General features: G+C 45.3%; 1 protein-coding gene across 27 annotated transcripts in view; it reads right to left on the minus strand.

The window, feature by feature from the left end:
* MBNL1 (muscleblind like splicing regulator 1) overlaps positions 1–14,066 on the minus strand; it is a 126,392-nt gene that overhangs the window by 82,659 nt on the left and 29,667 nt on the right. The window contains exon 1 of one of the 27 annotated variants that reach the window (XM_040612873.1): positions 11,698–12,100. The exons of 24 other annotated variants lie outside the window; for them this stretch is intronic. In XM_040612873.1, the coding sequence (XP_040468807.1) occupies positions 11,698–11,820 (123 nt within the window). In that variant the 5' untranslated portion in view covers positions 11,821–12,100. Of the gene's footprint in view, positions 1–8; positions 117–11,697; positions 12,101–14,066 lie in introns of those variants that run through there. 2 more of the 27 variants (XM_040612870.1, XM_040612869.1) reach the window with 2 other exon arrangements.

Below are 14,066 nucleotides of genomic sequence, written 5' to 3' on the forward strand. Positions count from 1 at the left end.
ACACTCACGCCAGCCGCCGCCGGGCCGTGAGGAGAGGGGCCGCGTCCCCGCGCGGAGCCAGGCATGATCAGGAGCGAGCCAATCGCAGATAGCGTTGCAGCGATATTCCGGGCAGCAAGCCAATGGCGGGGGCCGTCTTATGAAAGGTCGCGCCTGTCAGACGCTGGCTGCGCTGCCCCCGAGCAGCGCCCGCCCGACGGGGCTCGCCCGGCCGCCGGAGGACGAGCGTGTGGGCCCGGGCCCTACCCGACATGCAGCGAGGGGGACGGACCATCGCACCGCCGCCGCCGGAGCGCCCACGCGCGGGGAATGGTACCGTCCGCCGGCCCGCCCCGCCCCGCCGGGCCCCGGCCCGCCCGCCGCCCCCGCCGGTACGGCCCCCCCGCCGCAGGAAGCCGGGAACTCCCCCACCCACCCCGCAGGTACGGGCCGCTTCAGGGGGCCGCCCCCCCTCCCGCAGGTACGGCTCCCCCCGCCTCAGGGTCCGGGCCCCCCCCGCAGGGAGCCCGCCACCACGCTGTGGCCGTGCCCGGGACCCGCCCAGAAGAGCCGGCAGGCGGCGTGCCCGCTGGGCGACCCGCCGGCCCCAAGCCGCGCTCCCGCGCAGCCCAAGCGGCCAACGCAGGGCGTCCCGGGGCCACCGCCAACGGGCCGGACCGCGGCCCTCCCAGGCCCCAGGAAATAGCGCGCCGCTACTCAGCGCTCAGCTTCCTTCCACTAATATCTTGCAGGTGCACTACACTTCTCGTGATAAACATCGTTCACTTAAAAAAACACCCAGGCATTTAACATCGAGAAACGAGAGCGTAAACCCATCCCCCTCAGATGCCAATGGTGGAATGGGCACTTCATTGAGACGAGATGCCCAGCTTTGGTAACTCTATAATAAATTACAACTCTTGTCCCAGCCTGAAGATCTCGAAAGAGCAGCCTGGAGTAGAGCCGGCAGGCCCTTGCAGCACTGCCCAGGGCATGCACAGCACAGCCCGTGGGCAACACCAACCATGGAAATTCTCCTGCCAGCACTGCAACCCCCAACAGCATCCCACCCTTCCCTGTCTTTCTAAAGATACTGCTCCGTCACCTTCCTGTTTCCCACCACCACCACAACCCCCAAAGCAGCATCGCTGACACTGGAATCAGGAACAGATCTTTGGGAAGCCTGGAAGCTGGTTGGCATGGATGCAAACCAACAAGATGAGGAAAATCTATGAACAGTCTTTTCCCAGGGACTAAGTGATTAAAACAGCAAACTACAGGAGAAGTAAGACACACCTAATACAGCTAATAAGATTATAACACAGGCACTCTGGTTTCCTTGCCAGGACACTTGTAATCGTGCCCACATTTTTAATCCCTGCTAGCAAGAGACAAACCACTGTGCATAATTACTTGCAAGCACAAGTTAACCGCTAGGTGTCTTCTTGGTAAACACAGATACTCATTCGCTTCGACTACCTAAAACTCAAGAGTGTCAGTCATCCTGTGCCAGCAGTCACTACTGATCAGCACTTGGGGATACAGCCGAGACTCAGGTCTTGAAAACTCATTCCATAACAGGTGCGCAGGGAAACAAGTTTGGTTCTCCCACCTGTGCCACACTACCCAGCCATGGCAGGTTAGCACCATGAGATTTGAAAATGCAGAGCAACATGCCAGGACCTCATGAAGCTGCCTGCCCACGGCGGCACAGCAGCGGGCTCACCTGGGCATCCCAGCATCCCCAGCCGCCTCGTGCTGGACTGAGCAGGACTGCCATTCCCATCAGAGAGCTGTCAGAAGCATAAAACACACTGCCAGCCTCCCAACAAGGAGTTCCACAACTTGACCTTGTTCTCCACCGTAATAGATCTGCTTCCTTCCACCCTTACTCTTGTAGAGCACAAAATGATGACTTTTGAGTGTTATATTTTACAAACATTTATTCCCTGTGAATCCCTCAGGAGAAGGTGATACTGATGAAGGCAGGAAGAGCTCTACAAAAAGCTGTGAAACAGCTCTAAACAAAGATTTTCTCCCGTTTATAAGTTTGGTATACAATCCATACCAAGCATTGATTTTTCCAAACACCAAGAAGAGTTAGAGCAGCAATTGATGTGTTTTACATGCTAAAGTCAAAGCAAGTTAAAGGCCAAATTTTTAAAACAAGATACTTAATTTCACTCTCATTACAGTAGTCATCACCCGTAACAAGCAAAGAAAGACAGCACAAAGGCAACACACAAACCAAAAACAGATGAAAACTATCTTTTGTGCTCTCATGTAGTGAAAGTAGTAATATTCCTAGTAAAACTCATAAAACTATGTTTTATTCCTAGCTTTGTAGTAAGTTTTCTATTTGGAGCTGGACTAGCCACTTCCACCGAGCAAAATCTTACTCCTGTTGAGGTCAGTGACATACCTGTAACTGCATTCAACAAGGCAAAATTTCACCCTTCATTCTGCAGGCTGCCAGCTACCAAAAGAAAACCATTACTCCAGGGAGCCGTGATGCCTCAAAGGTAAATCTTCTGAATGTGAAGAAGTGCTAGATATATATTTTGTCTGCACAGTCACTGGAAGAAAAATTGTTTTGCCAGAATTTGTTACCTACCTGTGAAAACACAGGCAGAGATGTCAGCTTTAAAAATAGCCTTCCAGCAAAAATAAAGACTGACTTCAGACCAGAGGTATATCTTCAATATCTCCACTAAATAAAGGAAGATGTTAGCATTGAGGTTTGTGTTTGTTTTTTTTATCTGCATAAACTATTTTGCTCTCACTTTTAAATTCTCTTGTTATATCCCAAGCCAGTAAGGAGTCCCCAGTAAGCGTCAAATGCTAAAGGATACCACTGTCTGAAAAAAAAAAAAAAAAAAAAAAAAAAAAAAAAAACACCAAACCAGCAGACAAACACGATGCCTCTCTTTGGGCTGTCTCTGATCAACAAGGGAAAGACTGCAACAAATCCAAAAGGAGGAACCATAGTCAGGGGACATGAAAAGGAGTGAGCTGATTTTTATTAACTTAATTACAAATTATTTGGGGGCTGACAGCTTCCAGACTCCACCTAGTAGGCCATTCTGTACTAAAGGCTGTTCTTAATCCACAGGTGGCTTTTGCAGTTCACCTTTTGAAATCTGGAAGTATTTGCTGCTTGCCTTGGGAATGCTGCAACATCGGTTTGGCCAAAGCATAACCTCACGTTCACCAATCAGTGCTAATACAAGGAAATTGAAGCTAAAAATGTTGAAAGCATATTAAAAAGTGGTTCTCAGAAAAAGACAAAAAAGGAGAAGGAACACTGAGAAATCACTCTGTAAGAGAGTAAGATAGATGACTTAGTTGTCTGCTGAGCTGGGTCAATGAAAATAAATTATTAAGGAACAGCTTCACAAATCAATGGAAAGGTTATCTGGAAGTACCCAAGAAAGTGAAACTAACGCAGAAAGGACCATGGGATTATGGTTTCTAAGTTCTGAATAAATATGTTCTGTTTTTATTACTTCCCATTATTGCTATAAAGAAATATTGCACAGCCCAGTTGACGATACATTTTTCCTCCTCTTCTCATTACAGGCCTTGAGACGAAAATAGGCTATCTGAATAGGAGTGCCTCACCGCACTGGGGACTGTTCCCAAAGAGCCATTGTTTTTCCTCTTCCTGTAACTGGGCTTGCTGGCCGTTACTGTTTTCTCTATCTCAATTCATACACGTCTCTCAGAAAGAAAGATATATAAAAAGCTGGACAGGCAAAAAGCACAACACTAAAGAAGAACATGGCAGTAAAGAATTCTGTTTTCATGCTCAGAGAAAGTGGAAGCCGAAAACACCAGTGTCAATGACATGAGAACTCTCAGCAAGAACAGATAATTACATAACATGAATTCATCCTCATGACAATGACTCTAATGATAGGAAATGGAACAAACTCAACATTCTATTTACATTGACAGTGCAGTCTCAAAGCCTGAAATTGCCCAATGTCTTTTAAATAAAGAAATACAAAAATTACTGACTGCCTTACAGTACTTTCAAAACACCTCTCTGCCAAATTTAAAGTTTACCAATAACATATCTCAATGTGAAATTTGGAAAAGACACAGCAATTACTTCATGGCACTATTGAGGGATATAATTATAGAGCTGTCACAAAATTAAGCAGAAACAATGAGCTAATTAATGTCTTGGCCATATAACAGTGAAGGATTGGTTAAAGAAAAATATTATTTAGTAAACTACTACCGAACAAACCTAACTGGTCTCGTACTCTAGCTCTGCAGGAACTGCTACACCCCTACAACAGTACATAAAAGCAAAAAGACCCCTCTCTCAATTTTGTACTTTCACATATATCAGGAAAAAGTAGAGCACAGTAAAGGCAGCAGCACAAAACAGCCAGTTCCACAGCAGGAATGCCAGAATCTGCACCATTTGAGGCATATTTCACAGCCCCCCACAGCCCAGCAACTTGCAACTTGGAGAGCTTGGTAGAACTACAATCACCTCTTAGCTCTGACCTACTAAGCAAGTCCCATACCGGATTTGTAAAAAAAACTGCCAACACGACTTCTATGACCCAGATATTTTGCATAATACACATAGTTTTAGTAGTAGTAGTACTAGCAATAGTGTTTTAAAGGTTATTGCTGTACTGTTTTAGCTCTGGCAGAGTTGCTTGGGAAGGCAGTGCAACCTCCCACTGACTTCAGTGGGCTTCTTAGACAGATCCTTATCAGCCATGTTTTTATCTTGAGCATATTTCACAGTTTCTGAAACTGTTTTAGCAGAAACACCTAACGGTGACATGACATCTGAATTTAACATATCCAAGTGTACTCAGTTCACAAAAACTGGATAAATAATGAAAAAAAAAAAAAAAAAAGAGGCAACAAGTGCCTCCAGTTGCACACGTTACTGCAGTGTGCAGAAACCCTCAAATGGGTATTTATAAACTAAAATCAGGAAAGATCAGTGTCTGTCTCCAGACTAGGAAGTGTGCATGCTAGCTATTATTCTGCTCTTTCAACTTGTAAGCCAGAGGCACAAAACGGGAGGAAGGACTACTCTGCATTTAAACCATTTTGCCATCAATTTATGTATTACAAAGCATTCATGTATCCATCCACACCACTGAAGCTGCAAATGCGGTTTCTGGTAGTGAAAACATATGCATCCTGTAATTCCTTTACCGTAACATTTACATAATATATTTTAGAAATATAAGGTTCTGTATTATACTGGCACAGGGGAATTTCAATCATAAAATAAGTGTCATTTCCCACATGAATCTAAAGATAAGTTCTTTATCTTTAAAAACAACAGTAACCTAACGATCCAACTTAAAACTCCAAGTAGTATTTTTTTAAAAAAAGAAAAACTGAATTGGAATAACCAAATGCTATTTGTTAAAATCAGTCTTATGTGGTTGCTTCAATTAATATTAATTTTGAACACTGTGTTTCCATACAAAGACATTTGAGAGACCATAACAAAATAACTATGCACTCTTCCAAAAAGCACAGAGCTATTTATTAACCAGTCTCTTGCACATTAAAGACATTTTGTTTGATTAACTGCACACATACATAAGCCAAGTGATGCAGGAGCGGAGTGAGATGACCTACGTCAGCAGCATCAAACCAGGATCAGCCTCCCACAAACCCAGCACCATGTCTGGGGCAGCACAGGGAGAGCAAGCACGGTGGCTGGCACATCGGTCACTCCGAATCGCCTGCTCCATCTCATCCCCTGCCATCAGCAAGGTACATTTCACACCCAGAACACTCCCTACTCTCTCCTGCATCACACACCTGCATGACTTCAGAATTCTTGTTACTTGTCTTGCCTGTTTTAGTGGAAGCAGGCTGGAGGTGCCTGTTGGTTCTGCAGCCAAATGGTAACACAGGCTGTCCCGCATGTGGCAGGTTTTGGGCGTTTTCCTCAAGAACACAGCCACATGGCAAACCTTGGGAAGAGTCCCATAACTGAGATTCAAAACCAGGAGCTACTTATAACAATGGCAAAAAGGACACATGCACATCAGTGGAAAACATTCCCACAATGACAGGTCATTTTTAACTTTGTGAATATATATATATTATATATATATATATAAAATGTTTTTTATATGTATATATAAAAGAACCATGATTATTAGTGTCATCCATGACAATATCTAGAAAAAAGCAATGCCCATGACTCAGCAAGGGAAGCAACCGCTTTCCTCTAACATCAAATTCAGCTGATGCAAATGGTTTCAGGGAGGAAAAGCTACCCAGAGGAGCTCTCCCTCACGAGGGATGCTGCAGACACCCAGTCTAGAGCTTCTTACAGCTCGGATGCCTTAACGTCTACTGCACAGTGAGGGAAAATACACTGGCATCTTATTACTGCTAAGGTTCTCACTTTTCACAATCAGATACATTATTTTTCACTTCCCCTTCAAAAGCAGCTGCTGCGGGGTCCTGGTTGCAAAGGGTGGCATTTTCCTTCCCCAGAAATAGCTGGATAAAGCAGTGGGTAAAATGAGCCTTGAGAGACCACCCTGATGAGAACCTCACGGATTAGGGCATATATATATGGTCAGTAGTAACATTATTACTAATAGCATTTGCTCCAGCCAACGAGCTCCTCCACTTAGCTTGGCTAACCTGCCCCAGTCTGGGCACCCCCCTCCCCGTTTGCCCTCATCACCAAACTCTAGATTTCAAAGTTCTTGCCTATTTGCATGATGACCGCTTTGTTACGTGAATAATTATGAATGAGGAGTCTGGATGCGACCTTGCACATGTCAAATGAATCTGTCCAGTTAAATCTAAACTTAATTACCAGAAGCAGAAAAGGCCATTCACATCACCTGCTCTGAGCTGGCACACCATCCGACTCCCCTGAACCCCCAGTATCCCCTGCTCGCCCCACAGAGGCTGCCTACCACAGCAGAGCCCATCAGGGCAGCTTCAGCAAAATTCAGCGTGGGGCACCTTACCATCAACTGCCTGCTGCGTCAACAGGCACGCACCTAGCGAGGCAAATCGAAGTTGTAATTATGTGGATTGCTTCATCTTGCATCTGACTTGAGGGCAAACAAAAAGGGACATGAATACAGATAACGAAGAACACATTATGCAGAGTTCCACTTTCGACAGCAAGCTAGAACTCGGATTTTGATGGCCTGATCACTTCAGCTCGGTAATGGCGAGCTGTGGCAATGCTGTGACAATCACGTGCTTCTCTGCAAGGATGAGAAAATTATAGAAGAACATGTGAAAACAGGGCTGCTGGTGCAGCACGGACTGAAGGAGCGCGCCCTGGCACAGCACCTCCAGGGACCCACACCTCTGAAATCACCCAGTCACGGACAGTCACAGCACTGCCGTGCCGGGGCTGCACGGAGCAGCAGGCACTGCCAGCTCCGTGTGAGGGTGGATGCCTGGCTCCTCTCAACGCAACGTGAGGCATAGGGCAAGGACAGTGCTGGAAAACTACTCCAGCATCTGTTGCAAGACGGGAAATAAAGCTGACTGTTTCTGTTCGAAGCTTTCCATTTCTCAAAGAATCTCAAACCCAAAGTAGAGTATTTTCTGTTTCAATACACTCAGGCCTTACGCTTTATTTATCAGTCATGCCCTTCCAAGATAGTAAAAACTTGTATGACTTAACAGAAAATACAATGAATCTAAAGTAATTTCTTTTCATTATTTACATAAAAATCGAAATCCTAGACAAAGGTGTCTTTAACTCTCTCTGCTCTGTCACCATCTGAGGTATACAAGATAACTGCTGTGCACTAATACAAGAGCAAAATGATTCTTCAGCGTACAGCCAAACTAACCAAATTTAGGAGACGTTTTCCTTGATTTAACAGAGATGACTACACATACAGTGCTCAGCAGCACAGAAACATGATGCAAAATTAATCACATCAATCTCACCCAAGCTAAATAAAAATATGTGTCTTTAGACACAAAGGAAAAGCTCCAAATTAGTCACTGGTATTAAAAAAGAGGAACAAAACCTGAATGACTATGCTTTATTTTATGAAAGATGTGAAAAATGTCTTTGAGACCATTTTTTAATCAGCATTTGCTATAGTTTATTGTTATGCTTGTTCATCTTGAATCATGGTATTTACATAGCTAACAATAATCACGAAAAACAATGCACTAACAGCCCCTGTTTCAAACAGCTGCTTCTGTGCCAAACCTCAGCCAGAAGAACTGCCATGAGTGATGGAGGGAGCAAGGCCATTCCAGTGTGAGATGGCAGCGAGGTGGAAGGGTTTAAGCCTAGCTTTCCTCCCCCCTCCATCAAGAGCTGGGTTTGATGACGAATTTTGCTAATGCTCATTTTGTTCATGGAATCCCCAATGCCTGAATGACCCAGCTGGTGTAATGGTGTAACGCTGCTTCAGCGCATGCTTGCATACAACTTTTCTCTCATTTTTAGCCTTTTGCTGTGAGTGATAAAGATGAAGTTAGGGGAGGATGAAAAAGGTATCATTTTTTGTTACTGCAGCAACCAGAAGGTCTGTGCTCACAGGGGAGGGAGCTGCAACACCATCACACCTGCAGCTCTGTGGCAGAAACCCCAGCCGCTACCAGCACAGGGTCTTGGGGCAACCAAGCAAAACCAGCTACAGGGACACTGCTGGTGCAACACACAAAGGCACAGGAGATCACCCACAGGCTGCTATCTCAGCTTAGTAAACTTATATTTAAAAAGAAAACAAGTAAGCAGCAGCCTGGCATGGAAGGTACAGTGAGTGTGTCAGCACCTTCCCCTGCATCACCACAAACGGTAGCTACAGGGGGTTTCCAGCTCGGCCAGTCAGATCTTTAATAATTTTTGTTTCTGGGTTATGGATTGGGTCATAACCCACTACCTTGCTAAGTTTTTGTTTATGGCTGTTGCATGGCTGAGCTACATGAACTACATCTGAGGTCCCACCTTACACAGAATAATCAAGGAAAGTCTCCGAGGCAGAACAAACACAGACTCCTCTGTGTTACCCCCTTGCATCCTACTTTTCCTCATGGTCTCACATCGTAATAGCTGCCAGATTGCTCTTGTTCCAACACCACATGCTTGTGCCTCGCTCTTGGCTCGTTCTGCCTCGGTCAGGCCACGGGAGTGGCATTGCCCCCTGCACCAGCCAAACCCTGCACACAGGGCTCACAGGCTGGCCTCCGGTACAGGCTCCTTCCTGACCGAGAAGTGACCTGTGCCCTTTTTGCTCACTGTGTAGGCAACCTTTCCTATGCTCAACTGGTGCCACATCACAGAACGCATAACCGTCACATTCCCATTAATTCTTCTTACAGACCAAATGGCCTCTATATCCATGCAAGACAAAAATGGATCACTTTCCCTAAAACACCTGCCACAACAGAATAAAAATACCGAAGCTAGCATGTCAAAGGACCACAGGTGTGGACCAAAAATTTTACACCACTTTTAAAGTATCTAAAGCATTGAGGTTACATCCCTGTCGTTAGTTACTTTATAAACATTCTTGGCTTTTAAACAATCCAAAATAACAGCATTAAGAATGGCGCTATAGGAAAACCCAATATTAAAAAGTGCTCAGGCCCATTAAATGGTGCCACTTGTGCCGAGCTCCAGTTCTGCAGCTCCTCATCTTGTTTTCTTTCTAGAGGAGAGCCACGGCAGAGGTTCCCGCTGCCAAGCAGACAGTGAGGGTGCGAGCCCACGTGCTCGGGGAGCTCAGGCAGGCACAACAGCTGAGCCATCCCCCAGCTCCTGGGGCAAAGAGACCCAGTGATCCCACGCTGGCCCCTGCAAGCCCCAGCACTGCTCCGATTAACTCGCAGCACTGCACAGCAACTGCGGAGGCTTGCATAATACCCAAAACATTTCTCATCGTTGCCTACCCTCCACTACTTTTATCTGCTTTCCCATAGTATTTCTCACATGGGAGACTCCTGCCTATCCTCAGTTCTCCTCAATGCATCCCCTTTCCCATTAACACACCTGTGCAAGCCACCCAAACTGAACACCACAGTGAAGGAATTTTTAGAAAAACATCAAAAGACTACCACCTTCCTTGTACTCTCACTCTTACCTCTAAAAGCCAGTTAAAAATACCAAATATGAAACTTTAAAATTCTACTCTTACAAAACCCCACTGAATATAGCTTCTGAAAAGATTTGAGAAAAAGCAGTTTTCATAAAAATGGTGATTAAAGACAGATTGCTTAGAAGTTGTAGAGAACAAAACAAGCCAACAAACTCAAAGCAATGATTTTGCCAGTCACGCTGAAAAATGAGTGAAAGAAGTTCAAATTCTTATATTTTAGTTACCACTGTTAGCTGTATTTAATTAGAAGAACTGAAGAGATCTGCCTCTACTTTTCAGAAAAAGATTCTATCATTAAAGATTTATTTATGGAATATATTTGCACATAAATACAGAAGCACAATAAAATGCTGATAAGCAGCAAGCAAGATACCTTCCCAGGGACTTTCTTCCAAGCAGTCTGCAAAGCTAAGTCATAGCAGCAAGCGCCTGCTCCCAGAACATTTTTAACTGTTCCACATCAAAAAGCTGAAAAGCTCATAATTACATTATCAGTATCATGGGCCCGCTACCTTTGATTTTTCACTGCTTGTGGAAGAAGTCTCAGTCCATTTAAGTTTGCCTAGGTATTTGAGCACTGAAGGATTCCCGTATGAAGTTACATACGGAAAGGATTTCACTGAAAACCAACAGTGATCGTACAACGTCAAGAATGCTGTGCAGGTACTAATAAAGTTGTTCAAACACTGGAAGAAACATTTTTTGTTCCAATTTTTTTTCAAAGCTTCAGAGTCTCACAGAAAAAAAAAAAAAAAAAAAAGACTAGAGCTTATTTCTCACAAGTAAATCATGCTGTGTTTATCAGTACGTGCAGCTGACAGGACCTTTCTCCCATGGAAACCAGATGGCACAAGCAACACCAAAACAGCCAGTGTCAGTCAGGAAGGCGAGCACAGACCCTCGGGGATCAGCCAGGAGGAGGAAGGGCAGGCGGTTCCACAGCACCAGCCCCAGAGCAGCCACCATCCCGCCTGCGCCTCTCCAAGCGAACTCGGCAGATGTTGGAGCACGGGCTCTCGGGCGCCTGCGCACCCGGAGACACTTACTTTCTATGGTGAATCCAGGCCTAATTACTGCTGCCTTCAGCTTGGCAACCTGCTCGGAAAACCTGACATATCTGCCTGGTTCAGTGAGCTCCCAGAGCCTGCATGTTCCTCCACGGTGCCCCCGAGAGCGTGGAGTTTAAGGGCTCAAGACCTCGGGTATATCTAGACCCAATTAATGCAGAAAACTTCATTTTCTCCTACAGCATTTTACTTCAATTTAAAAGAAAACCTTATCTCCTTGAAGACTGTATAGAAGTCACTGCAGCAGATAACGTCACTGCAATGCCAGAGCTAAAGCGGCCTCAGGAGCACGCTCCCATCCCACGTACCCTGCAGTGGGCTGACCTGACCCGCGGTGGGCTTCGTGGTGCACCCATGGACCACCCTCCCCCCGTGCAAAGCGGGGAGCCTGCGGTTGAAGGATCACTGAGGGAGGAGCACCGAGGGCCTTGCGGGACCAAGCTGAGCAGTTCTGATCCCTTTTTTAGAAGGAAAAATTCCCATTAACTTCTCTGGAAGCAGGATTGGGCCCAGAGCCCAAAAATGCTCTGGGTTCCCAAGCCCTTACTCACCGCTCCCAGTCGGACTCGCCTGCACGGGAGCCAGCAGTGCAGTAGGAATGTGGGGAGCCGCTCCAGGTGGCACGGGCAACAGCGGCTGCAAGAGGCCAGCATCCGGCACCGCACTGCTCTCATTCCTCCAGCCTGCACCGCCGGCGTCCACACCCAAGCTCGGCCAGAAGAACAATTCTGTGCTTCGTACTTGCTGCGTTAAATGCCATGCATATACTTCATAAATGCTGTCTCTCTCTGTCTGTGGGCACGCATAAAGGGTGAACGCAGATGCCATCAACTGAGCTTCCCATGCAGGCTCTTCAGTCAAACTTGAACTTACAGCCACCCAAGTCAGGACACATTATTTACAAAGCTTTCAACATTTTACTTTTCTCTGCAAATAATACCTGCTCCAAGTTCAAGCCCAAAAGTATTTTGCCTTGCCAGATGATCTGCAACTGTCTCATGACGACTTACTGCATTGTTATCATCACAAAGCCTAGCAAACTGGGCTGCTAAGTCTATTAATCTTCTGAAACACAAAGTCTGCAACCGTAGAAACAAAACATCTCACTACAAGATACATAAAATGTGGTATAGCAAGATAAGGGGAAAATTCAGTGCGCACTCTGTTAATTTTCTTCTGTGCCACAGCAAACAAGACTGACGCGCTTTTGTAAGAACTAACTCTGAATGTAACGCTACTGACAAGTATGTAAGTGAAAAAAACTCCCTTTATCACAGCAGCCTCCCTCAGGAGCAGACAGCAAGGTACGCACTCCCAATAGGAAAAAACTGGACCGTATGCAGAAGTTTAAACCACCACCTGTAAATTGAAAGGAAGAACTGACAAAATGAGTCAAACGCAGCTGGGCTAGCAACGGAGGGCCATGCAACAGCTCACTTTTCAAAATGTCAAATGACTAGACATATTTTAACCTGTATAGTACTTATTTTTGTTGTGCTGAAATGCATTCCGATTCAGCCACCGATATACAGCTTGCATATTTATGTCCCCAGATATTTTTCTGTGAAAACAAATACTTGGCATATTTGCCAAAAGCATAAGGTCCTAAGAGCAACACAGGCAGTTGCATGCTTTCTGACAGTGCTCAAATAAGGGCTGGGAGCTGCTTCTCTGCAAGACTGCTCACCGGCAGGGAGGGATCGGGACTGCAGGACATGCAGACCCAGGGGCTAAGCGGGCAGCCTGGCTGCAGCACATGCTGGCCCATGCCCCATGCTGAGTTAATGCCAATTATACACTTGGCGTAGGGAAATGATAATCCAGCTACACAAAACTCACAGCCAGCTGTGGTTTACTCAGTCTTGGCTTCCTTGGTTTTCCAGTGTAACCTATAGATTCAAACAAGATGAACTTGAAGCGCACTGTTTAGCATCCTAGTGACAGAAGTATTTTTTTACCTTACAAACTGCTGCTGATATTTCTAATTAATGCCAAAAAGCAATTATCCCATTGAAAATTCAAGCTGCACTTAGCGAGGACAGATTACACCCATCGCAAACTTTGGCTTCTTTTCTTTATAGTACATCTAAAGGGAGTTTTCCCAGCTACCTAAAATAAAGATCTCTTGGGTAAAAATATTCTTTTATACATTTGTATGCTGCATTGCTGATTTGAAACATGAGTTATTTCACAGAGTACTAGCTGACAGTAAGTAGACATTAAAAAAAAAAAAAAAATGATCCCAAATGAAAAGCAATTCTCCTGATAGGTAGCTGGATTTCATCCTGAGGTCAGCATGCATCAAACCCTCATGCAGTCATCAAACAGCCCAACGGGCACAAGCAGCCTTGCACGCGTTGACCTGCACCAGCTCAGCGCTGCTGCCATCGCCGTCCTGCTGCTCCCACTGAAGCTATGGAAGACATTTCAAATCAGCCTCAGCGCAGGACAATTTACTGCTGGTTCTGAATGCACCTAACAGTGTAAAACAACATTTGTCACTGGCTTTATTCTCCAAGCAAAGTGATGACTAAGATATTCACCCTACACAGACCACTGAAGGGAGAACGGGAAGGGGTGACGTGGACTGCTCACTCGCTTGAACGTCCTTAACAGGAACCACAGTCCCTTATAAAATGCCATATGCAAAACCTTCACCTCTCAATTCTATTAAATGTGTACATTTTTTATCTTGGCATGTATTAAGAGTTTCATCACAAATGTGGCACAGTTTTACTGGTCCCTTCTCTTTCCTTGTTAATTGCGTGAACTCTCATTGACACCAGTGGGAATTACAACCGCACATATTCACAGCAGAAGAAACTCCAAATGTCACCAAGGATAGCAATAAAAATCCATTCATGTTTATTCTTTCAGTAAATAATTATGGGGTAGTAGGAGGGAAACATTCTTTACTTTG

This window comes from Falco naumanni, chromosome 13, assembly GCF_017639655.2.
Source record: "Falco naumanni isolate bFalNau1 chromosome 13, bFalNau1.pat, whole genome shotgun sequence".
NCBI classification, from domain to species: Eukaryota; Metazoa; Chordata; class Aves; order Falconiformes; family Falconidae; genus Falco; species Falco naumanni.